The sequence below is a fragment of the Adiantum capillus-veneris genome, chromosome 10 (genome assembly GCF_014529385.1).
Source record: "Adiantum capillus-veneris isolate H3 chromosome 10, ASM1452938v2, whole genome shotgun sequence".
Classification (NCBI taxonomy): domain Eukaryota; kingdom Viridiplantae; phylum Streptophyta; class Polypodiopsida; order Polypodiales; family Pteridaceae; genus Adiantum; species Adiantum capillus-veneris.
In genome coordinates this window covers 120051250-120076182 of record NC_140940.1, presented here as the reverse complement: position 1 = coordinate 120076182, position 24933 = coordinate 120051250, and the positions used below count along the sequence as shown (strand labels likewise).

At 44.7% G+C, this 24933-nt stretch overlaps 1 protein-coding gene across 2 annotated transcripts in view; it reads left to right on the top strand.

Moving 5' to 3' along the window:
• The first annotated feature begins 479 nt into the window (after positions 1-479).
• LOC147449546 (uncharacterized) overlaps positions 480-24933 on the top strand; it is a 68092-nt gene continuing 43638 nt past the window's right edge. The window contains exons 1-3 of one of the 2 annotated variants that reach the window (XM_086521973.1): positions 480-671; positions 1008-1107; positions 1887-2238. In XM_086521973.1, coding sequence (XP_086378099.1) covers positions 1057-1107; positions 1887-2238 — 403 coding nt within the window. In that variant the 5' untranslated portion in view covers positions 480-671; positions 1008-1056. The remainder of the gene's footprint in view (positions 672-1007; positions 1108-1886; positions 2239-24933) is intronic. The other variant, XM_086521974.1, reaches the window with a different exon arrangement.

Below are 24933 nucleotides of genomic sequence, written 5' to 3'. Positions count from 1 at the left end.
GAATCCACCACTCGCCACACCGAAGGCCATGACTCTACCATTAAGCTATCACACATCACTTGAAATGGTGGTGAGAACTTGCAATGATATAACAAGAATGCCGGGGTAGAGATCACATGGTGTTCAAAGGGTGATCACTTTGGGATGGGTGGAATCATAGAGGGATCACTTTGCAATAGATGGGTTCACAAGGTCATCGCACTCTAATTGGAAATCACATTCCATGGAGATCACATGGCGGTCACCTGGTGATCACATGCCATGGCGGCCACTTGGTGTTCACTTAAAGTGGGATCACATGGTAATCACTCGGAGATTAATTTAGCATCGAACGACTCAAAACCAATCCCGTCGCCCCGAATTAATAGGGGCCATTGATCCCACTTGACAAGTGGGCTATCAAATAATCATGAGGCTCTCTCTCTCTCTCACCCTCACACCCCCACACACACTCTCTCTCTCTCTCTCTCTCTCTCTCTCTCTCGCTCTCGGTACACATCGCAGATAAAGTTGGAGTACTCACATGCCAAAACAGGAAGCCATTTAAGAACCGTAGTCGTTCAGACGTAAAAACGTTTTACGTTTTTGGGTTGTCCGCACCTCAATCAATTGCAAACCACTTGGGCGGCAATATGCAGGGGAGTAGCAGCCATGGCTTCCCTCCCCAGCAGGTACAGATCGTATACCGTAGCCTTCTTATTTCTGCATTCAGAGCTCCCAGCTATACGCTTAATAGAAGAGAAGAAGGAGCTGAAGCTTGCCTTCTGTTTTTCATGGAAGAATCTGAAGTGTCTTATCAACATAATGTGTAGAAGTTCACTTTCTAGTGAAGAGGAACATCATCTGCGTGTTGCTAAAGAGCCGCATTGTCTGTCGATAGTAGTTTGTCTAAAGGATATCATGAGACCCTAGGATAAAAACCTTGCCCTTCATTCTCTTCTGCACGGGGCCATTTCTTGCTTAAGTGTCTACATTTTGTTGGCTCACCAAAAGGCCACTTTTTGCAGGTTTCGCATAGCCTTGGTTCAACAATCACAAATCCACATGTGATCAAGAATGGACAAAGCAAAATTGCACGAAAAGCTGCCGGATGTAGACATCAAAAAGGTAGTGGCCATTCTCCATCTACATGCTCACGTTCATCTGTTAATTACTAGCTGGGTTCACCTGCAAGGTGGAGCTAATCTTGTATAAGCATGCGAGAGGTTTTCTCGAGGGTGAATCTGCTTTGCATCCCTCTATTTATGATGACTCAGACCTCTATACCAATGCTTGCTCACACGCCCCTTCCTGAATAGTAAATGTGTGTCGTAGTTCTACACTGGTGGTTGGCTTTAATGAGGATGTCACTTTGTTTTATCAAGATCATTGTTTTATTAGTCTTGTGGATGATCACAAGCAAGTTCATGATTTTATATGCAAATTTTGCATTTGAGTTGTGACCACCTGATCTTGTAATTTTATTTGCGGCATGCCCCGTCATCTATCTTTCTGGTGGTATTTGATATTACTGTTTGATGTATTTTAGTAGTGGTAGATTTAAGTGTGGCCAAGTCTTGCCGTTGCTGTTAAAGCTATGCCAAAAACTAAAGGGGGAGAAAATCATACGAATGTATGCTCATGGGTATGTGCGTGTGGGATCAATCCTTACTAGAATACCCACTGTTGTCTGTGTTGACATGGAAAGCTGTTCTATGTAGTACATACTATGCACAATCGAGCTGATGGTTATATTGTTTTCTGGATGTTGTCCGTGAGCTGAATCGCAATTTTCTGTTGGTGAATTAGCGTTAATTTAGGTACTCAGTGTAGCCAAAAGTGTATCATTGCTTTCAGAATGGTGTTGATAGTTTTTTTAAAGCTTATATGCTTACTTTTGATTCCAGATGGGGGAGTCTAATAGTGATTTTCCAGCTCAACCTTACCTTGCAGCCATGCCATCATCATACCCCATACAGATGTGGTCTCATCCTTTATTCCAAAATCTTGCACAAACTGCAATGCCTGCATTTCCAGTGCACGGAGAAGAGCAAGACATCGGAGGCCAGCAAGGTGGAACCCAGACATCCCCATCTGACAAAACTGACAGCCCTGAATTGCCTGGTCCAAGGGCAGACGCAGGACATCGATCATCTCAATCCACATCCTCTGATGCAAATCACGAGTATTCACAAATGGGTGGGGCTAAGATGCCATATGACTATCCTGGTGGCTTTGTCTTTCCAGCACCTTATCCGGGTATCAATGATTGCCTTCTTTCTTGTTTTTGGCCAAGTTGTTGATGTTGAAACCTTAAGCTTTATAAGCAATTAAGTTTCTGCTCAGTCAATGTGTAATGCTGAGGTCAATGGAGTTTCTAAGCAAATTCCCCATGATGTGCTTGAAGGCTTGTTAATTTAGGTGAATTGATGAAATTTCGAGGTCAAGTCTCAATGTTATGTGCATGTTGATTGTGAGAGCTTGTTGACTTACTTCAATATAGTTTTGATATGGCCATTTTGCAATGCATCTGTCCCCGCCCCCCTTTCACAGTGCCTTGGAAGGTTGGCCTCTTTCCATTTTAGCTATGTAAGGGTTCGTCCATTAAAAGGGGTTATGTATCCTTGTCAATCGAGGACATCAATGCATAGTTTACCAATAGTAATACTCCATCTCTCTCAACCTTGTGTAAGCGTCGAGAATGCCATTTGAATTTTATTTGTAAAGTATGTTCCCAATACACATTTGCTTAGTCCTTTGAAAAAGGCCGCCTAATCGGTGCTCTAGGACGGGTCTTATCATCTAAATCGGGCACATGAAGTATGGAGGTTCGGAAGTGCATGCAGAAATTGTAGCGCTAAGCCAAAACAGGACTGTAGGGGTAGTTGGAAGCTTTTTTACGGCTATACAACGGGGTAGGTCTACTTTGACATGGTCACCTTGTATGGAGGTTGGTAGTTGAAACAATAATTTGGATGAAGCCTACTGTGGTCAATGCACATACAAGCAGAAAGCCAAGTGCAAGTGAGCATCGTTTCACAGGAACGACCTCTTCATGAAGTACTTTTTAAGTAGAAGTATTAAAAAAAGACTTGCAGGTCGTATGACTGAGTTGGCCAAATATGGAAGCCTACTAGAGACCATGTGCAAAGGAGGGTGGTCTATGATTGTGAGGAGGAGGAGGAAGGGAGTGGGGGAGGCCACATTCAAGGAAGGCAAGGGAGCCATGAGTTCTTGAGGGAAAAAGAGAAAGATTGGGGGAGCCTGAGCGCAAGAAAAAGGAGCAAGAGGTGGAGTTGGAGAGCATTGAGGAGAAGGAAGCTTGAGGCAGACTCCGGTAGCATTGTCGGGGAGAATGTCGATAAGCAACTGTGGAGGAGTGCTCATAGCGCTAGTAAAGGGAGCGGAGTAGGGGCTGGCTCGGGGGAGGTGATCGCTTCAAGAGAGAAGGGCCAGGTAATAGAGAAACGAAGAAGCAAGAGAGAGATGTCGACAAGGGACTGGAAAGAGTCGCCATGAGCATGGGAGGATGCAGGTGCAGCTCACTTGATTGAGCGCAAAGAGAAGAGGCTAGAGGAGGAGAGTCTGTGAGCATTTGAAGAAAGAGGCACCCTTGGGAGAATTTCAAGGATAGAGCTTGCCTTTGTAATATAAGAACTTTCAGCTTGTCTTGTTTTTTCAATCATGGTTTTCTTGTGTACATGACGAAAGAGTTGTACAAGGGATAAATAATGTTTTTGGAAAATCTATAACTGTGTATGTGAGAGAGAAAGAGTGAGATGGAGAAGCATTATGAGGGTTTTATGGGGTGATAGTGAGATTTGAGCCATCGAGAAGTGAAATTTTGTGTGTGACGGTGTGTTTCCATAAATCTTCACCAGTTTTGGTGCCCCGCAGCGAGGATCGACGTCGGCAAGGAATAGCACGGCAAGTTTTTGGTGGGGGATCTCGACAAGATGGAGTACTGATGTCACGTGCACACTTCACTTTCGCTACATGGACATGCTTGTGCCATAGTCTAGCGTCAGTCTTAGCGTAGGATTGAGCCTTGCACTTTGTGAGCCTCTACCAGGACGTGCATGCCGAGGCCGGTCACACTTACCTCTTATAAGTCATTTTATAAAAAGCGACTTTTGGAATTCTTTTTGTAAGTTTGTTGGGAAGCTTGCCCTCCTACCCAGCATACAATTCCTATAAATGAAACCCATTGGGCACTCAGTAGAAGCAAAAGAAGCAAAGACACAGAAAGGGCAGGCACCGCAGCAGACCGGCAGGCACCCTCAGGCTCCTCAACATTTTCAGCATCAGCAGTTCAGCGTTTTCAGCCCACAGCCACCAGCATCAGTTTTCAGCCTTTAGCTTCGTCGGACCGCAACTCCCCGTTGCAGTTCCTTGCCGTATTGACCAACCAGCAGTAGATCAGCGTGGCGTTTTCAGTTTCCAGCCAAGACAGCCAGCGTTTTGCATTCTTGGCCTTTGCACGACTCGGCCGTTGCAAATCAACCCCGCAATACCGCCAGAGTAGCAGATCCATAGCAGAGCATCTAGCGTTTTCAGTTTTCAGCCTTAACGTTGTCGTCATCGACACCATCGTCAACGACGACACCTTCGTCATCGTCATCGCAGTCCCTACCTTGATGACGACACCTTCGTCGCCATCGTCGTAGATCCCGGACTTAACGACGACATCATCGTCGTCATCGTCGTCGTCGACATAGTCGTCATTAAGTATCACAGCATCAGTACCCCTTAGCATCAACATCTTAGCATTCAGTCAATGTATTGGCATTGTGTAAGAATAAAGAAAGTACTTGCTCTGGCAACATAGCAAGGGGGGCCCTCGAGGGTTGGGACTCGACATCCTTGTGTCGTCGCTTTTCTCTCTCGTCTCTCTCTTTCTTTCAGTTCAGTTCAGTCTTTCAAGTGAAGCAAAGTGTCCCTTGTGTTTGTGTGCGGAGTACTAGTTCCGAGCAAATTCCTTATTCTCTTCCGCGGACCGTTGCACTTGACAACTGACGGCAACTCCAAGTTGACACTCGTGTGAAAAGAATGATCAAGTACTTAAGAGGACTCGAAATATGTGAAGTACTTGAAGACTCATCTACTTGATGAGGTTTAGTCTAGATGGCGAGAAGCCGTCTACTCACCTCTTAGGTCCGCACCATGAATGTAAAAGCAAGGCCGAGTGCATAAACAAGAAGAGTTTGACGACGCTCTTGATTGTGAGAAGTCATCTACTCACCTCTTAGGTCTGCCATGAAGGTAAAAGCAAAGCCGAGTGCATAAGAGATGAAATTATACTTACAAGAGAAGAGTTTGACGACGCCTTTTGAGTAGAAGATCAGTCAATTGATATAAAGCACAAAGCGCTTTTGGAAGGGAAGCGAATTAGAGGATCATTGTGGTTATTTGGGCCGGAGATCGACTCAAAATAACAAGGAACGGGTGGAACGGGGCCCTCCCATTCGTGGAACACGTCCCAGGTAGATGCAGGAGGCGAAACAGAGACACAGAACGACGTTTCGTTCCCAGACCTGATCGAAACGCGGGCCTCTCCTATATAAGCCCTAAGGCTCAAGCTCTTCCTTCATACTCATAGCCTCTCCCTCAAGCTTGAAGTGTCAAGTTTCGACCTCAAGGCTCACCCTCTCTGGGCTCCCTCAAGCCAAGCCTCGAGGCTCTCTCTCCCTCTCCCTTGGGCCTCAAGGCTCAAGCTTGAGGCTCCACCTCTCTATCACTCTCAACCTCTCCATCTCTCCCTCTCCCTCAACTTTCAAGTTTCAAGGCTCTTGTAACAGACTTGGACACTCCAAGTCAAGAATCAACCGCGACAACACCAAATAACCACTTCAAAACAATTCACAGATCACAATAGATTTGCACTGGCCCGGCGGAGTTCCGTGCCTAGAGATATTGGCCCCAAAGACTGGCGCCCCTTTCGGTATTTCTTTTTATATTAATCAATCATCAAAGTACAAGAGAGCGGTTAGGGTTTCGCTCTCAGACTCTGCGTCCAGATGCTCTGAGAAGTGAAGCCCTCACCACTTATTTAAAGATACAAGGGATGCCCAAAAGCAGAGCCCCAAAAGCTTTTAAAATAAAAAGCATCAGTTCTTTCTCTCTCTTAGAGAGTCTTTTCTCTTTTTTTTTTAATAAAAAAAAGCAAAATTCGTGTCGCTCATCATTTTCAAATTTTTTTTTTCAGCCTCCTTGATTTTCAAAAATTAGGGTTTCTGGCAGAAATTAGGGTTTGCAGGAATTTTAGGGTTTTTGGCAGAAATTAGGATTTCTGCTGTCCGCCACGTGATCACTTTGTGACATACCCCCCTCTTGAAAGCATTGTAATCGACCGCGATTACGCCTGCAAAACCGACAAAAGCCATAAACCGTCTTAGCAGACACTGATTGTTAGTACCTACGTACTAGGAACACACATCTAGCACATGTACAAAAACGACAATCACATCACACGACATCACCAGACATCACAGGACATCACATGACATTCAACATTCATTCGGATCTTAGACCATGATTTATCGGCAATGTAGCTAGCAATCACATCTAGGTCCAATCGGGACCTCATTGATGTCCGATTGACTAACCCCTATTGCAACCATGTCTATTCGAGATCAATCAGACCAAAATGCTACAGTCATTTCGGCTATCAGTTCCTGCACTCTAAAGAAGTCAAGAACAAATCAATATCATTATCAGGAATTCCATTTCATAAAGTCATCCAGAAGAATACTGTCAGCTCTCAGTATCCGTGAAGCTCAAAGAGACATCTGTGACTTTAGTATCAAAATCAAGGCATCAGTTGACAAGGGAGCGGAGTGACTCCCCTCTTGTGCATCCCACTGCACCAGATCTCCGGCCAAGCTGAATTCTGGGTTCCGTTTGGAGTAGACTATGCTAAACCAAAACATCGAGGTAAAGTTTCACAATCCGAGGAGTATCTGCTAGGTCCTCCTCCTTCATCCACTTCGCATCAAATGCAGGAAAGTTCTTGAACTTAACCAAGAATCGCCTTCGGACTTTACCTTTCTTCGTATCGTTATGTGCCAAAATTTGTTCAGGAACAAGGATCTCCTCGTTTTCTTCCACTTTGGGTTGCTCATCAGGCTCCCCATCATCAGGCACATCACCCTTAACAGGTTTCAAGAGACTCACATGCAATGCATTGTGAATCCTCCAAGTATCTGGCAGTTTCAATCAAAAGGAGACATCATTTATCTTGTCAGTGATCTGGAAAGGTCCGTAGTATCGCATACTAAGTTTTGGAAAAAGCCTCTCCTTTCCCTTTTTCTTTCGTAGGCGTGCCTTCTTAAAAGTAAGAGCACCCAATCATCCTCCTTCAGTTTCAAGTCGTGACGATGGCGATCCGTTGCCTTTTTCTGTCGTTCTTGAGACTCCTGCAAAGTCTCGCGAACCTTGGCAAGCCGTATCCAAATCTCGCGAATATTCATCCGCTTCAAATATCTAATCTTTCGTGCTCAGGAAGGATGGAACCTTCGCATCACTTTCAACAATCTCACATGGCGCCTTCCCCGTCGAAGAGTGTATCGTGTTATTGTAGGCAAATTCCACCAAAGGTAAGTTCTTTTCCCATTGAGTCTTCTGATCCGAGATACAAGACTTCAATAAATCTAAAACCACTGAATTGGCAATCTCAGATTGCCTGTCAGTCTGCAAGTGGAACGATGACGAGAACTGCAATTGCGTGCCAATGTTCTCCCAAATTGCCTTCCAAAACAAACTCATAAATCTGGGGTCTCTGTCGGAGACAATCGTCTCAGACGTGCCATGTAATCGGAAAATCATCGTGATCATTCTGTGTTCTCGGGAGATCTAAAATGAAATCCATTTCAATACTTTCCCAGGGGCGGGTGGGTATGGGTAAAAGGGTGTAACAATCCTTGTGTCTTATGCCTGTCAAACTTGACCTTCTGGCATAGTGCGCACAACTCTTCCACGTCCTTTTTGAGTCATGGCCAAAAGAAGTATCTCTCTACCCCTTTCATGGTGGTAGCAATGCCGCGGTGACCCGTAAAAGGTGGACAATGGCATTCAGTCATAACCTTTTCCCTCAACGGCTGTGTAACGCACAACATAGTCTTTCTCATCAAGTAGCCTTCCCGAAGGGAGTATCCCGCTACTTTCTCCCCATCCCGTATCCGTGTGAAAATATCTGCAAAATCTGTATCTGTGGCATAGTGATTGGCCATATCCTCGAAGCTCCTATGATGTATCGCGGAAATAGCCAGAACCAACGGTTTTCGAGACAAAGCATCTGCCACCACATTCTTTTGTCCCTGCACATGGACAATCTGGAAGTGGAACTGTGACAAGATGTTCGCCCACTGCATCTGCTTTTCCAAAAGCTGCTTCTGGGACAAGAAATAGCGCAAACTTTGATGGTCTGTAAAGACAGTAAAATCCGCTCCGAGTAGGTAATGCCGTCACTGAGTAAGAGCATGGATAACCGCCAAAAGCTCTTTCTCATAGATCTGTGCTGTCATCTCCGGCCTAGAGAACAAACAGCAAGGCCGTACCCAGACTACGACCACAAGCATCACAATATACTTCAAATCACTTCTGCAAGTCCGACAAAGTCAAAATAGGTCCCGTAGTCAATTTCTATTTCAATGTCCGAAAGGCAGTCACCTCTGTGGGTCCCCACGAAAAAGGTACTCCTTTCTGTGTCAAGGTATGCAAAGAGGAAGCAACCTCTGCAAACTTTCGTATGAACCGCCTGTAGTACGAACACAATCCCAAGAAGCTTCTAACTTCATGGACATTTGTCAAATCGGGCCAATCACGGATAGTCTCTATCTTGGCCGGGTCCATTTGCACTCCTGTTGCTGCTGACACAGTGTCCCAAAAAGTGTATCTCTGGTAGGAAAAATTCACTTTCTTTGCATTAATCACTAATGTGTGATCTCGTAATGCCTGAAAGACTTGAAGCAGATGATCTCTGTGTTCTGCCTCATTCTTGGAGAAAACAATGATGTCGTCAAAGAAAGTGTCAACAAATAGCCTTTATTCTCGAAAAATCCTGTCCATCATCCGGTTAAAGGTCGCAGGAGCATTGGTTAAGCCAAAAGGCATCACCGAAAACTCAAATAACCCAAAAGTAGTCTGAAAGGCTGTCTTGTAGACGTCTCTCGGCGCGATTCGGATCTGATGATATCCACTTTTCAGGTCAATCCTGCTAAAGCACGAGGATCCCTGTAACCTGTCGAGTATATCATCGATCCTAGGAATCGGAAATCTGTTCTTGATGGTGATTTCGTTGAGAGTGCTATAATCGATGCACATTCTCCAAGATCCGTTTTTCGTCAAAATCAACAACACTGGAGAGCAATACGGTGAAGTACTAGGTTGGACAAGACCCTTTTCCAAGAGGTCTTTCACTGGGTTCATAATCTTTTCATTCTGTACTCGGCTCACACGGTAAGGTGGCCGATCGGTGGCGTACTTCCAGGTATCAGATCAATGGTTTGATCTTCAGGCCCTCTGAAAAGCAATCGGCTTGAGTGTGGAGAAAAATCCTGGCGTTCTTTTTATCAGGTCAAAACATATTCAACCTTTATCCATCGTTCAGTTCTCTCCCAAAAGAATGAGTAAGAAACTGAAGTTCATCAAGTACAATCTCTAAGCCCTTCATTTATCAAAGTCGCTTTCTCGGCCCGGTAGTCCACCACGGTGTAGTTCTTGTGGTACCAAGGGATCTTGAGTAGAACGTCACTCGCGTGCCCTGAACACCCCTGTCATTGCAAACGAAGTTTGCCAATACTCGGTGTAATGGCAACATCCCATCCGGGTGCCAGTCGAACTACCTCCGCCTGTGGCGTCAATCTGTCGGGCGTAATTCCAAATCGAGCCACCAATTCCAAGTGAAAAGAAGTTGGCCTTGGCTCCTTCAAAAGAGCTTCCTGATCCTTCACTTTGTCCCAAAAGCGGCAAAGTTTGTACTTTCATTCATTAGATTCGGTGTAGGTCCCACGCCATGTGGTACCAGTTCTGCGTTTCTATCTGCCTTTTTTGCCACGTTCCTCAACTGCTCTCGAACTCTGAGGCCTGTCTCGTCGTCTTTATCATTCTGTTCTTTCTGTGCCTTTTTAGGGCACTTTGCGGAGATATGTCTATGTTCCTCGCATCCAAAGCACTACCCCTCTCTGATGAAGCGAGCTCTCTCCTCAGGAGTAAGCTTGGGTCGTGCATCCTTTTTCTCTGGGTTGCTCTTTTTCTTTCTACTTTCATTCCCAGAAGTCTATTTGGCTCGTTGTGTCATGGCCACATCTGTGGGGTAGGTCAGACTGCCAGAGTGAATGGCAAAGCCCTGCTTCGCATGACTCATCAACTCCTGAATAGAAGCTGACTTCTGTTCCAAGCAGTGGTCTCGGATCTCTGTAGGTAGACCCAAGGTAAACCGCTCAATATGTTCTCTGAACGAGATCATCTTGAATGAAGAGGCGGGTAGAAAAGAGCTCCAGAATCTTTCACAGTAAGAATTCACTGTATCGCTCTTGGTCATCCGGAGATGGTTCCAAGCAGCTCGTATATCTTGTTCATATTCTTGCGTCAACCAAGAAGAAATAAAAAGCTTCTGAAATTTCAGCCATTTAATTGGCATCGTCTTATTTAAAAGAAGCGTGGACCACCAAGTACGAGCATTCCCCTTAAAGTAAGAGGCAGCTCTCCAAATCTTGGAGTGCTCTGAATAGTGTCCTCCCGTGAAAGCGATGTCAAATTGCTGTATAAAAGACAAAGCCTTCGAAGCATCTGAGTATCCTGAAAAAGTATCAAACTTGATCGAGTGGCCACCTACCTTAAACTCTCGGACTTTCTTGCTTTTATCTTCGAGAAAGTCATACTGGTTAGCTTTGTAAAAATTCTTCTTGTTCGCATAAAAGTTTCCGTCATCGGAATCTGAGCTGTCTGTAGACGAGTCCTCAGTAGAACTGTCAGTCTCTGGGCGAGATGTAGCCTTCTTTGCCTTTTTCTTGCCCTTTCCGAAGCTTTGTTTCTTGCTTCGCTTTTTACCTTTTCTGTCTTCTTCGCTCGAATCTGAAGAGCTAGAAGAACTGTAAGAAGAAGAAGACCTGGGTATTCCTTCAAATCGAACACGCTTCTTCTGTTTCTTTGCCTTGTCAAATGTCGACTGACGACCCAAATAACCTGGAAAGTCAGTGCTTTTCTTCTGCTTTTTTTTTGCCGTGCTTTTTGGTTTTCTTTTGCGCGTCAAAAAGATGAGCAATCCGTGCATCAACCACCTCTTCTAATTCCTTCTCCGAATATTTCTTGTGAGCATAAGGTTTCTTGAGAGTGGGTGTAGTGGTTTTTTGCCACTGCTCATGCACTTCTTGAAAAGAAGTCTCGCTCATATATTTTGCAAATTTTGGGTCCTTCGCAAAATTGAGCATCCTCTTCATTGCATCGCCGATCAACTGGCGACGCTCCATCTCTCGCCGCTACGCCTGAGTAGGCCGAGGCGGGCCATACCCTGTCTGAATCTTCGTTGTGATCCCAGCCCGCATCTCCAGATGCAGAGGGAGTCGACTGATCCTTGCATGAAGCTACAGGTGCCATGGAAAAAAAAATTGGGGATCGGATTTCTCGTAGGAGAGAAATCGGCCGTGCTTTGATACCACTGTAACAGACTTGGACACTCCAAGTCAAGAATCAACCGTGACAACACCAAATAACCACTTCAAAACAATTCACAGATCACAATAGATTTGCACTGGCCCGGCGGAGTTCCGTGCCTAGAGATATTGGCCCCAAAGACTGGCGCCCCTTTCGGTATTTCTTTTTATATTAATCAATCATCAAAGTAGAAGAGAGTGGTTAGGGTTTCGCTCTCAGACTCTGCGTCCAGATGCTCTGAGAAGTGAAGCCCTCACCACTTATTTGAAGATACAAGGGATGCCCAAAAGCAGAGCCCCAAAAGCTTTTAAAATAAAAAAGCATCAATTCTCTCTCTCTCTCTCTCTTAGAGTCTTTTAAATTCGCGTCGCTCATCATTTTCATTTTTTTTTTCCAGTCTCCTCGATTTTCGGAAATTAGGGTTTGCAGGAATTTTAGGGTTTCTGGTAGAAATTAGGGTTTTGCTGTCCGCCACGTCATCACTTTGTGACAGCTCTCTCTCCCTCTCTCCATCTCTCTCTCTCTATAACAAACTGCTGACGTGTCAAAGCCTAAAGAATGGAGCCAACTTACAGATGCCGGTCGAGGGGCCTAAACCCTAAGAAGAACAAGTAACAGAAGAAGTCCTCCCAACTTATGGGGACCCCGTCCGATGGGGCCCCAAGTGACATAAAGGATTAAAATAAAGCAGGACCCGCACACGCAAAAATTGATGATGTGGCAGATTTTCGAAAAATGCACTGGCATGATAATGTGGCAGGTTCTAAGGATTTTCGCGTTTTGTGTTGGCTGATGACGTGGCTGTGCGGATTTTCGTGATTTACGTTGGTAGCTTCTTGGCTTTGCTTTTGGACTAGATGCTTTTGAGTTTGAAGGCTTTTCACTGTAATTGCTTTCTAGGCCAAGGGCCTTTAAATCTGAGGGTAGGGCTCATTCTCTAGCATGCTTCTTGGCGAAGGTGCAGAGTCTAGAGTACCGGCCTGTACTGTGTTGATGCAATATAAAGAAATACCGAAAGGGGCGCCAAGGTTTAGGGCCAATACTCTCTGGGGTGGAATTCCGCCACTCCGTGTCGCGTTGTCTCTCTCTCTCTCTCTCTCTCAATTCAATTGTTATTGAAGCGCTAAAAGTCTGTTCAGTCTGTTCTTTTCTATTGGTACATGGTGCGCGTCTTGTGACAGTGGTATTAGAGCATCAGGCGTGTGCTTTTTTGAAAGCATATCGGTCCTACAAAAGAGCAGACAAAGCTATTGGAATTTTTATTTGAGGTATCTTCGCCCTCCAACCCAGACTTATTAGCCACTCCCACCCTTACTTCATCGCGCATCGCGCGCGCTCCCGTCTTCATCGCTCATGTCTTACAGGACATAAGCCATTAAGATCACTTGCAAAAGAAGGATCCAAGTTTTGTTTGGAGTCACTGTTTTTCTTGGAGGTAGTGCCATGCATATGTTGATAGCTACCAAGTAGCATACTCCAAGTACTTGGCAAGCTTTCAAGAAAAATTTTGCCCGAAGTTATATGGTTTCTGACATCTTCCTTCGGAGTGCAACTTCTGGCAGAGTAGGGTCCTGAAATGCTTGCCATGGAAACCCTAGCAGATTATATCTTGAAATTTCACGACATCTCTCAGTAGATGTCTCTTCACGATCAGATGACCTTGGAGGTCCAGTGTCAAAGGGATCTTTGGTGGTTGCCAAGGGAGAAAAAGTCGGTACACTTTACTTGTGTACTGTTAGCACGCAACCTTCAGCTTGTGCAGCAACTACAGAAGTTGACAGTGCGGTGTGGCACTACCGACTTGGGCATATGAGTGCCAAAGGAATGCAAATCCTTCAAACAAAGAAGCTTCTACCAGGTTTGAAAGAAGTGGACTTAAAGTTTTGTGAAGACTGTGTTTATGGTAAACAAAAGAGGGTAAATTTTCAAAAATCAAGAAATGAAAGAAAAAATAAAAAACTTGAGTTGGTTCATTCTGATGTTTAGGGTCCTGCAAGTACACCATCACTTGGTGGCTCATTGTACTATGTAACATTCATAGACGATGCGACTAGAAAAACATGGGTTTATGTCATGAAGAATAAATCTATTGCTATCTTGGGACTACCATCGCCGCCAAAAAAACACTGTTTGTCCAAGAGTTGATGGACCATGTTGTGCTCGGTTACGACCCTATGGAATGAACCTAACCCTAATTTTTTGGTGCAGGTGTCAGGATGTAATGTCAATCGACTTTTCGAGCTCGATTGATGTCGAGATTGCTTTTGAAGTTTGAGTTCTGTTTGAACTTGTTTGGTGATCCTGTTTGGAATTTGTTTGAAATGGATGGTATCTGTTTTGAACCTGTTTTGGTGCCGATTTGAATTTTTTGACTCTGGTTTGATACTGGTTTCAATGATGGGTGATTTTACTCCCGGGTGGAGAAGTGAGAAATACTGTTTTGGTATTGTTTGAACCTCGGAACGACGCAGGCCGATGCCTGGGGAGTGTTTCGTTGTATGTTTGAAAACCTCCGAACGATGCAGGCCGATGCTTGGGGAGCATTTGGTTGTATGCTTGTAAAATAATTGTTGTTGTGACTCCCGGCTCGGACCTGGATGGTTATGCGGGAGGCGTATTAAGAGTCTGATCAGTGGTTACTCTCAGCACCTCCAAACGACGCAGGCTGCGGTCTGGGGGGCGTTTGGTTGTAAAAGGCCTCTATATCTCCCAACCCGGATCTTTTTAGGTTATGCGAGAGGAGCGATGACGGAGTAGTTGAATATCTCCCGCCCCGGACCTTGTTAGGTTATGCAGTAGGAGTGTTCATCGGCAGCTTTATGTTTCTATGTCTTGTAACATGCATATGTGAGCATTTGTGTTGCATTGTGATGTGCCAACCACTGAATATTCCTAATTGGATGAGATTGCCTGGGTATGCAATTTTAGTGCATCAAGACACCCGTGGAAGATTAGTACGGTCTGGGTGTGATGGCTAATTTTACTATGCCGGAATATCGAGAGTTCTGATCTTGACGAAAGGAGAAGCGAACTCCTTGATCAAAAGAGCCGAAAGGAGAAGCTAACTCCTTAACAAAAAGAGCAAACTGATTGTCCCTCGGAATGTCCCTTTGTTTTTTTTTTTTTTTGGAGCTAACTTGAGTTGTTTTGCAGATATGCTGTAATCGCGGACGATTACTCTCTTTCAAGAAGGGGAGATGTAACAAACTGTTGACGTGTCAAAGCCTAAAGAATGGAGCCAACTTACAGATGCCGGCCGAGGGGCCTAAACCCTAAGAAGAACAAGTAACAGAAGAAGTCCTCCCAACTTATGGGGAACCCGTTCGATGGGGCCCCAAGTGACATAAAGGATTAAAATAAGGTAGGACCCGCACACGCAAAATGTTGCTAAATTGGCTTTCTCTTACAAAAAAATAATTCTAAATGAATTATTGGATTTATAAGTGAGAGGGTTTTCTCGCTTGGAACACCAAGGAAAAATAATTCTAAATGAATTATTGGAATTTTAAGTGAGAGGGCTTTTCTCACTGGAGACATCCGAGTACAGAGTATTCCTAGTGCGTCATTCAAAGTAATGACGGGAGCACTGAGAACGGGAATATCTGTAAGGCCACCAGGAACGGGTACTTCTGATGCGTCACATCGGATGGGTGACAGGGAACATCGGAAAGAAGTATCTGACCATCCGGGAACGAACATCTCTGATGCGTCATAGGATGGGTGACATAGAGCATCGTGAAGGAGATTGTACCGTAAGTTCGGTAGGAAAGGACTAGGTGATGGGTATTCTTGATGCGTCACAAGGTGGGTGACGGGTGCATCGGAAAGGGAATATCCATAGTCGGGAGGAAATTCCGAACTGTGTTAGAATTGTGCACAAGGAAAAGCAAGCACTTGAATGAAGATGGGTTCATAGGAACTTTGAGGAAAAACAGATGCTTTCTGAGAAAGTGGGATTGCTTTTCGGGAAAGCAGATGCTTTCCCGCGAGGAAGTTTATGTTTGCATTGCAATTGTGCATGTGATTGCATCCAGGGACGCCTGGGAAGTGCTATGAAAGCATTGTTTTTAACTTATAAGGTTTTATTGAGTTTTTGGGCAGGTTCATACTATTTTTAAAATACTCCGGCCGCCCATTTAATAAGTGGGCAGCCATCTGATAAATAAGGCAACAGATCAGCCATCGTTTTCTCTCTCTCTTTTTCTGGTAGAACGGGAAAAAAAAAATTGAAAAAAAAAAAAACACGGCCGCGATCTCTACGTGAGCAGCTATTCGTGCCCGTGGCTAGGAGCTATAAAAGCATCACATGCCCTCACTTAGAGGGGAGGACCAATCTTTGCAAGGAGGAGATGCTGTTTAACAGATTTCAGCCGTAAAGAAGACGTTGCCGGTGATGCCCATGGCTGCCCCAAGTGTACTAGATGTCGCCAAGACCCAGTGCGCGAGTTCCCTTGCGAAGAAGTGCCTACGAAGCGTGTTTCCATCGCGACAAGTTGCTGTTTTTCTCTGTTTTCAGCCCATAAACGTCGTAGACGGGGCTGATTTACAAGAAGGAACCCGAGAACACACCTCTTTTGTGTGTAGGATTGGAAGAGAGGATTTTCTATGGAGAGATCTCTTCCGAGGAATTGATTTTCTAGAATCGAGTTGCGTTTCGAGTGTCGAGACTTTGAGGGTAACGATTTTCATGTTCTGATCTTTGAGTATTTGATTGCAGGTGTACTTCCTCTTCGTGAGGGAGTAGGAGCAGAGGAAGGCATGAGCCTCTGTAGGAGAAAAGCGCTCTGAGGAACTAGAGCCAGATCAGCCCAAGGGTTTCGTACCCGAGTTTGGGAAGTAGATCCACGGATCGGAGAGAGGTAGTCTCTCAAGTTGTGATCCGGAAGTTGGGATTCCCAAGTAAGGACTTCGTGTCCGGGAAAGCAAAGTTGTTCGACGGGAAGAGGACTCTGGAAAGAGAGTTGGAAAAGAGTTGCAGGGATGCCATGCCTTGAGTCTGGAAGGTGAGATCCAGAGGCGAGAACCTTGATTCTCGAGGAATTGGAATAAGGAACGAAAGTTCCTTGGAATAGGGTTTTGCCCTAGGAATCGGAAGCTGAGGCTTCCGGGAACCATCAAGTCTTATTCTAGAACGAACGTGGTAATACGTTCGGTTCAAGTGCTTGTATAGACTTCTCCTCAGTAATAAAGATACTATCACGGGGGGGGACCAGCCCATCTTCTGGTCTCCAGTACTGTGTCGATCTTCTCACTCTCTATCTCTCTCTCTCTCTATTTATTTCTCTCTATATCCTCTGGCTTCAGTAATAAGTGATAAATCCTATTTATCCGAATGTATTTTATATTGTTATGCGCTCCCGTTTGTGACACAAAAATTGATGACGTGGCAGATTTTCGAAAAATGTGTTGGCATGATGACGTGGCAGGTTGTACGGATTTCCGCGTTTTGCGTTGGTTGATGACGTTGTACGGATTTTTGTGATTTACGTTGGCAGCTTTTTGGCTTTGCTTTTGGACCAGATGCTTTTGAGTTTGAAGGCTTTTCACTGTAATTCCTTTTTAGGCCAAGGGCCTTTAAATATGAGGTTAGGGCTCATTCTCTGGCATGCTTCCTGGCGAAGGTGCAGAGTCTGGAGTACCGGCTTGTACTGTGTTGATGCAATATAAAGAAATACCGAAAGGGGCGCCAAGGTTTAGGGCCAATACTCTCTGGGGTGGAATTCCGCCACTCCGTGTCGCGTCGTCTCTCTCTCTCTCTCTCTCAATTCAATTGTTATTGAAGCGCTAAAATTCTGTTCAATCTGTTCTTTTCTATTTGCACGTGGTGCCCGTCTTGTGACACACTCTCTCTCTCTCTCTCTCTCTCTCTCAACTTTCAAGGCTCTCTCTCCCTCTCCTTCGGGCCTCAATGCTCAAGCCCCCCCCCCCCCTTGCCTCTCTCTCTCTCTCTCTATCGCTCCCTCCCTCTTATCACTTATGGCGCAAGCTTCCGCATCAAGTGAACGTGGGTCTTTGGGTGCCAAGAAGAAGGATGAAGCATCATGGTGGGATGAAATGCATTCGTGAGTGTTGAGAAGGCTTGCGGTGCACGTGCACGGAAGTGCAAACTATGCGGCTTCAAGAGGCAATCCGTTATAACCAAAGTTCGTGCTCACCTCCTTAAGCTAGAGGGGCAAGAAGTAGCATTATACAAGGAGGTGAACGAGAAGTTGTTGAAGGTATTTGAAGCCAAGTATGCCGCCATCAAAGCCAACAAAGTAGAGAAAGAAGTAGCCAAGCCGAAGCGCCACTCAATCGACCCGAGCCACTTGGTTTTTCCCTCTTCTACGCCTTCTTCATCCGTTGGTGGTGATAGTAATGCGGCGACGAGGGCGACATCATTTCGATCGGCTTTGGCAATGCCTAATACTACTCCGGTCTCCACTCCCAAACTTCATCAACACACTCTACATGCCACTTGGGATCCAAAAAGAAAGGAGGATGTGGATGCAAGTGCTGCACGCTTCTTCGATCATGACCACATTCCCTTCATAAAGGCTCGATAAGACTTAAGTCCATCTTCTCATTGCTCAATGATTAATTCTAAATAACGACCGAAATTCTTATACCTATGTGTTACCTCTTGTGTGTAGGTCGGAGTACTTCAAGACTGTGCATGAGGATTGGAGAGTGCGGGGCACACTATGTGCCACCCTCTTCGGAGGCCCTCCGCACCACTACTCGATAGAGAGAAGGCCATTTTGGAGATGGCAATCCTCAACATGAAGAGGCAATGGACGAAGTATGGCGTGATCCTCATTGCGGATGGATGGAGCGACACTAGGAGGAGGTCCATTCATGGCATTGTTGCCTATTCCAAAGGGGAGATGTATTTTGCCCACTCATGACGCTATGGAAACAGGAAAATCAGCGGATGTCCTTGTGAGAGTGGGCCTCTGCTATAGAGACCATTGGGGCAGATCTTGTGATAGGGCTAGTCACCAATGGGGAGGCATCAAACAAGGCAGTTGAAGCTATTTTAGAAGGCATTTATCCTCACATCAAGGTGTCCTTTTGCATGGCACATTACCTCAACAATATCTTGAAGGATTTCGGTAAACTACCTTGGATAGAGCCTCTCATTGCATCTACGTCCAAAGTGGTTTCTTTTATCATTAACCACAACGTGCTTCGATCCGAGTCCTTGAAGCAGTCAGGGAGCAAAGTGCTTCTAAAGTTTTGTGAGACCCGCTTTGCCTACAACTATCTTATGTTAAGCCAGAGTGTCAATGTGGAGTGTGGCAGTTCTTCATCAGTACAGAGTTTGTTGAGACTTCCTATGCAACTACTGCCACAGGGATCATTTTGTATAGGGAAGGTAGAGAATCTTGAGTTTTGGGAGTCTCTCAAGACTCTTGAAAGCAGTGATCCACTTGCTTAGAGTGATGGATGGTATGCAACCTTGCATTGACAAGGTCTATGAAGAAATGGATCGCATGGTGGAGGCACTTGAAGATCTTGAGAAGGACCCAGATAGGCTCGAAGAAATCAAAGACCTTTGCAGCGGTAGGTGGAACGCCTATAGTTTACCTCTTCATGGTGCAGCTTTTGTGTTGGATCTAGAGTTTCAATGTGGAGGATAGTAGCATGATTCAGAGGTCAATACGCATTGGAACACTATCTTGAAGAAGCTTCACCCTGATTGTGACATGCAACGCAAAATCAAGGATCAACTTGCATTTTACAGATATGCAAGGATCATTTGGGACAGCCGATCATCAATGCCCTAATGATCGCAGCAAGCTTTCCTCCGTCTTGTGGTGGCAAGAAAATGGTTTAGATGGTCCCGATCTTCAGCAACTTGCCGCCCACATTCTCAGCCATGCGGTTAGCTCCTCTTGCTTGGAGCAATTGTGGAGTGTGTATAGCCACATTGCATCTAGAAAGAGGAACTTACTTGGAGTGGAGAAAGTAAAAGACCTTGTTTTTGTCGGTGCAAACTTAAGAATGCTTTGCAAATCAACATCCAATGTGACAGACCCTTTCTACAGTGGGAGATGGAGGCAGAGGTAGAGGTGCATGGAGAGGTAGGAGGATCTACGCATTAGGATGAGCCTATGTAGGAGGATCGGGATGATAATTTTTATGACATCGAGGACACCACCGATTGGGAGGAGGGATGCTCTTTTGCCCCTACCCAGGGGTGAACATCAGGTATTAGTCATGATTTATTGCTCATTGGTTTTTGACGTTTGTTTCCTTTGTTGCCGCCGGCTTTATCCCCTTTTTGTATTGCACCACCACATGATTGATTGAGTCTTGACATGTCACCTAGTGACTCTTACAATTGTTATTTTGCACTCTATCTTCTACATATCTTTTTGTACTTGTAGCGCCTTGGCTGGCCTTGTAAGCCATCTTAATAATCTTCAAGTTATCTTTTTTTCTATGAGAAATCAAGATGCTTTTGTGAAGGATGATCCCAATTCATGTGTTGTGTGTAGTGCGTTTGCAACCGGTTATTGCGTCGGGGCGTGGTGCAATGCCGCAATCTCATGTAAGCCTTAAGACTGAAGCATCATTGCAAAGCATGCCTAAATAGGATTCTACTTTGACTAATGGCCGTGTGTGGCTCTCTACTAATATATAGGTTGAATCCAGCCTAATTTAAACATATTTTAAGCTTACTGTTCCGGCCCCCGTGCTCGTTCCGCTTTTTTGGAGCCCCCTCGTTTTGAAAACGTTCCGAAGGCCCCCGTTCCCGTTCCGTGCAACTTTGGATCGACTTTCGAGTTGGCTAGTAGATCCAAGAAGTGTGTTCGTTTCAAGGATGACCCCAATTCTTCTTCGTCTTTAGAGAGTTCCGATAGTTCCTTTCTTTAGTTCCAGTGAGGATGAAAAAAATGGGAAGATGTGGATAAAGACCAAGAAAAGGAGATCTAAGAAAAAGTCTAGAAAGCTCGAAAAGAAATCTAGTAGTTCAGAAGAGGAGGTCTCGTCCTCTTCCGACATTTCTGACGATGAGAAGAAGAAGAAGACTAAAGAGCTCAAGGATGGGCTCAAGCGGTAAAGTTTGACACTTTTTTAGGCTTTAAGGATGCCCATCAAGCTCTTGCATTCATGTAGTTTTTTGACATTGCTTTTTTGGGAGACGCTTTTCGGAAGTGCCAAAGTACGAAAAGCGACGTCTTTCTGAAAGGTCATGCAGAAACATGGTGGTCAATCCTGTTATTGCATAAGAAAGCACCTAAGAAGTGGGTAAAGTTCAAAAGACTCTTCACTTCGGCATGGTTGACTGAGGAATATGAAGAGAATGTCATCACAGCGTGGACTCATTTGAGGATGACGAAGGAAGATACTTGGGTGATGTATTGACAACGGTTTTAGAATACCTTTTTGCCAGTTGCTTCTTTTTGAAAGATCCCTTTTTTGGAGCAAGTGAAGCGGTTTTGTTGTGGCTTACCCAAGGAGATCTTGCGGTACTATTTGAAGTAGGAATCCACGAGCATTCAGAAGCTCATGGGACATGCATAGGACAGATTTTCCATGCATTCAAGCTCATCGACTTATTCAACGGACAAGCTAGTGTCCCAAGTCAATGGGAAAGGAGTCTTCCGAGGAAGAGAATGTCGAAGTTGGCGATGCAGAAGCGTATAGCAATGGGGAGAATACATGAGAGACTCTGGGAATTGCCTATATATGCAACCCCCCTTTGTACTTTTTGGCATGTTGATCAATGTAGAGTTCCAGCGGGCACTCTCTCTAGCGTTTTCCTCCCTCTTGCGTTTTTCTGTGTGCAGCCTCTCTCTCTCTCTAGCGTTTTTCCACCATCAACGATCTCTCTCTCTGGGTTTTTTAGTCGGCAATCTCACTTCTTCTCTCTAGCGCTCCCTCTCCATGGCGTGTAACACCCTACACTTGCAGTTTTTGCTTGCAGGTGGTTGTCGTGCCAGTGGGCGGTTTGCGCTAGGATTGATCAACGATTGATGTCTTTTTGCAAGTGTTGGATTTGTGCAGTCTGTTGCATGGGTACATAAAGGCAACGTCTATTGAGCTAGTTTTTGTCCTTTATCTGTTTTGTAGGCGTAATCGAGGGCGATTACAAGAGGAGGGTATGCCACAAGTTAGTGACATGGCAGCACCAAAAGACAAGGGGGGGTTAGCATTTTTAAACCTAACCATGACCAACTTGTAGATCATGGCCAAGGGGCATAAACCCTATTAAGAACCAAAAACGAAAATTAGCTGTTGATGTGGCTCATGTATGGTAGGCTCGAACTTTGCGAAATTGATGACATGGAAGTCAGCCCGCAAAACGTGGAGGGTTGTTGTCACATGCACATCTAACCCTATGTGCATGTGGACAAGCTACTTCAGGTCTAGGGTTCAAGTCAGCTTAGGATGTGTTCTGGCACCTATGTGAGCGTGTGCGCAGGCCGTGCATGTCCAGGCACTTAGAGTAGTTGCATATCCTCTGGTTGCACACCATGATCATCAGCATTACAGTCAGTACCCATCATGAGCATTTTACGGTGCACAAAACCCATTTTCCCTATTTTATCCATTTTTTTAACTTATTATTAATAAGTGACTTTGTTGGGAAACTGAGTAGGGCAAATTTGCAAAGTTCTATAAAAGAAACCTAGCGCTAGCACTATCTGGCAGAAGAGGCAGCAGAAGTTCACCAACTTACAGTGCACCTTCTCAGCAAGACCGGCAAGTGACCTAGCGTTTCCAGCCAATAGTAGATCAAGACTAGTGTTTTGGCTACAGTTTAGGCTAGTGTTTGCAGCAGCACCAGATCAGCCTTGGCGTTAGCAAATTCCAGTTTCAGGCCTAGCGTTTTTGTAGATTGCTCCAACGTTTTTGCAGATTGTTCTAGCGTTTTGCAGATTCACAGCGACAAATCAAGCCCTAGCATCAGCGTTTTCAGTTTTCAGCACTTAGACTCCGCAGGTTAGTCCCAAACCTCGCAGATCTCACCTACCCGCAGCATATCCTCGCCGCACGGTTAGATCATATAGCTTTTCCAGTTTCAGCCCGCTGTCCGCAGATTTCAGCATCTGCGTTTTCAGCGCATCGTCGCCGCCATCGCCGTCCTCGCGACACAGTGTCAGAATTCAGCAGTTAGCAGATTTGTAGATTTCAGCCCCTAGCATTTTCAGATTTCAGCCCGTCTCGTCGTCGTCATCATTGTTGTCGACATCGTCGACAAGTCCATTGCATCTAGACCATTGTACCAGATTTGTGTAATCAATAGCAGAGATCTCTCTTGCCATAGAGAGAGGGGCCCTTGGAGGAGGGTTTGACAACCGTCTCAGCACCTTCATTCACACTGTCATCCACTTTGTTTGTGATCATTGCACTCTCTCACTAAAGGAATGGAAGGCTCTCCCTTCCGTAAGTAAAAGGAACCCTTGAGAATAGTTCGAAGCACTCATCTTGAGCATAGTTCAACATTCACTTCCGTTGCACCTTACAGTTGTTGATGTGGCAGTGCAAATCTGCGCAGGCTTTTGGGAGCAAGAGCTTTTGGAGGTGTTTGCTTTTGGGGCTCTGCTTTTGTACTCTTGGGGCCACTCTCTGGCAGAGCATCTTGACGCGAAGTTGCGGAGAGTTGGACCATCGGGAGTTGTACCTTTGTGATCGGCAATTAAGAAAGAAATACCGTGCCTCAAGATCCACAATGTCAAGGGACAAATAATCTTGAAGGAAGAGAGGGAGAGCAAAATCTGCACGTGATTCGTTTGGACAATGGAGCTCTAGGTCTTGTGGCTGACAAGAGGGAAAGTGAAGAAAGAGAGGACGCGCAAAGAGCAAAGGTGCACGAGAAGGAAAGGCAAAGAGGTGGATGTTAACCCAAAAGTAGCAAGAAGAAGGTGTCATATCCATCAAAGGGATTTCCTCTTAGGACAAGGTATGGAAGAGTATACTCTTGTCGTAATCGAAAAGCATCATCACTTATAGTCTACTCCTAGCACCTAATCCCAAGTTAAGGAGACTATGGTCAATGAGTGTTAGCACAAGACCAAGTTCTAAGGCCAAGAAGAGTGGTAGGCAAGCTCTCATGCGGAAGGTAGGCTGTTCAATTGACATGGTATCCGTGGTTGAGGCATTTCTAGGCAAGAAGAAACAAATCCTAGCTCAGTGGATGGAGGAGCAGAGAGAGAGACACGATGATGGAGGCTACCATGCAAGAGATTGTAACTTAAATCTCGATTAAAGTAGATGTGAAGATTGAGGATGGCTAATGCATTTTTGGTATTGACTGCTTGGTAGATTTCTATGTCATCAAGGTAGGAGTTCATGCTTATCCTTTGTAATACCATATTAAAATTATGGTGATGAGTTTTGAGATGAAAAAGTCATAAAAATTTAGTGTAGTTTCAACAAAATTTTCATAAATTGACTATAACTTCTCATCAAAATAAGATTTTGCATAGATTTTAAGGTTTATGGATAGGAAAAATCTAATTATAACAAGACCTCAAGCTTCATAACTTAGTTCTTTAGACCATATTTTTGTTATATTAAACAAATCCAAAGCTTGCAAAGGTTGACAAAGAGGAAAATTTTGGTCTTTCAAGGCCTCTTTCATTAATATAATGAGGTTATGGGGCAAAACAATGTATCTATAGGCCAACATCCATCAACTAATCATTTTTCAAGGTTCCAAACTCACAGGCATCTTGTAATTTAAGCTCATTTTAGAAAATTTATAGGGGGTAATTTCTTGCAAAACAAAATTGCTATGAAAAACTAATGACAGTGTACATATGGATTTGATTATCAAATAGTATCACCTTAAGTAAGTACAAATCAATTAGCAGAATATTGTCAGCCCAGTAGTATCCCTGAAACCCGAAGGAATATCAGTGACTCTATATCAAAAATTGGGGTAATCTGCTGACAAAGGAGCGGAGCAACTCCCCTCGTGTCTAGTGTTAGTACTGACGCACTAGACACGACACGTCTAGCACTTGTACAAATCAACAATCACATCACAAGACATCACTCAACATCACAGGACATCACATGACAAATCACATAAAATTTCATTCTAAATCTCAGACCATGACTATCGGCAACGCATCTAGATTCATTCCAGACCTCAATGATGCCTGATTAACTAATCCTTATTGCAATCATGTCTATAGAGATTTATGAGACCGAAATGTTGCAGCCATTTCGTCTTTTTGTTCCTGCACTCAAACAAGTCAAGTACAAATCAAACATTTTCATTTTCGAGAATTCCTGTCATAAAGTCATACAACAGAATACTGGTCAGCCCATTAGTATCCCTGAAACCCAAAGGAGACATAA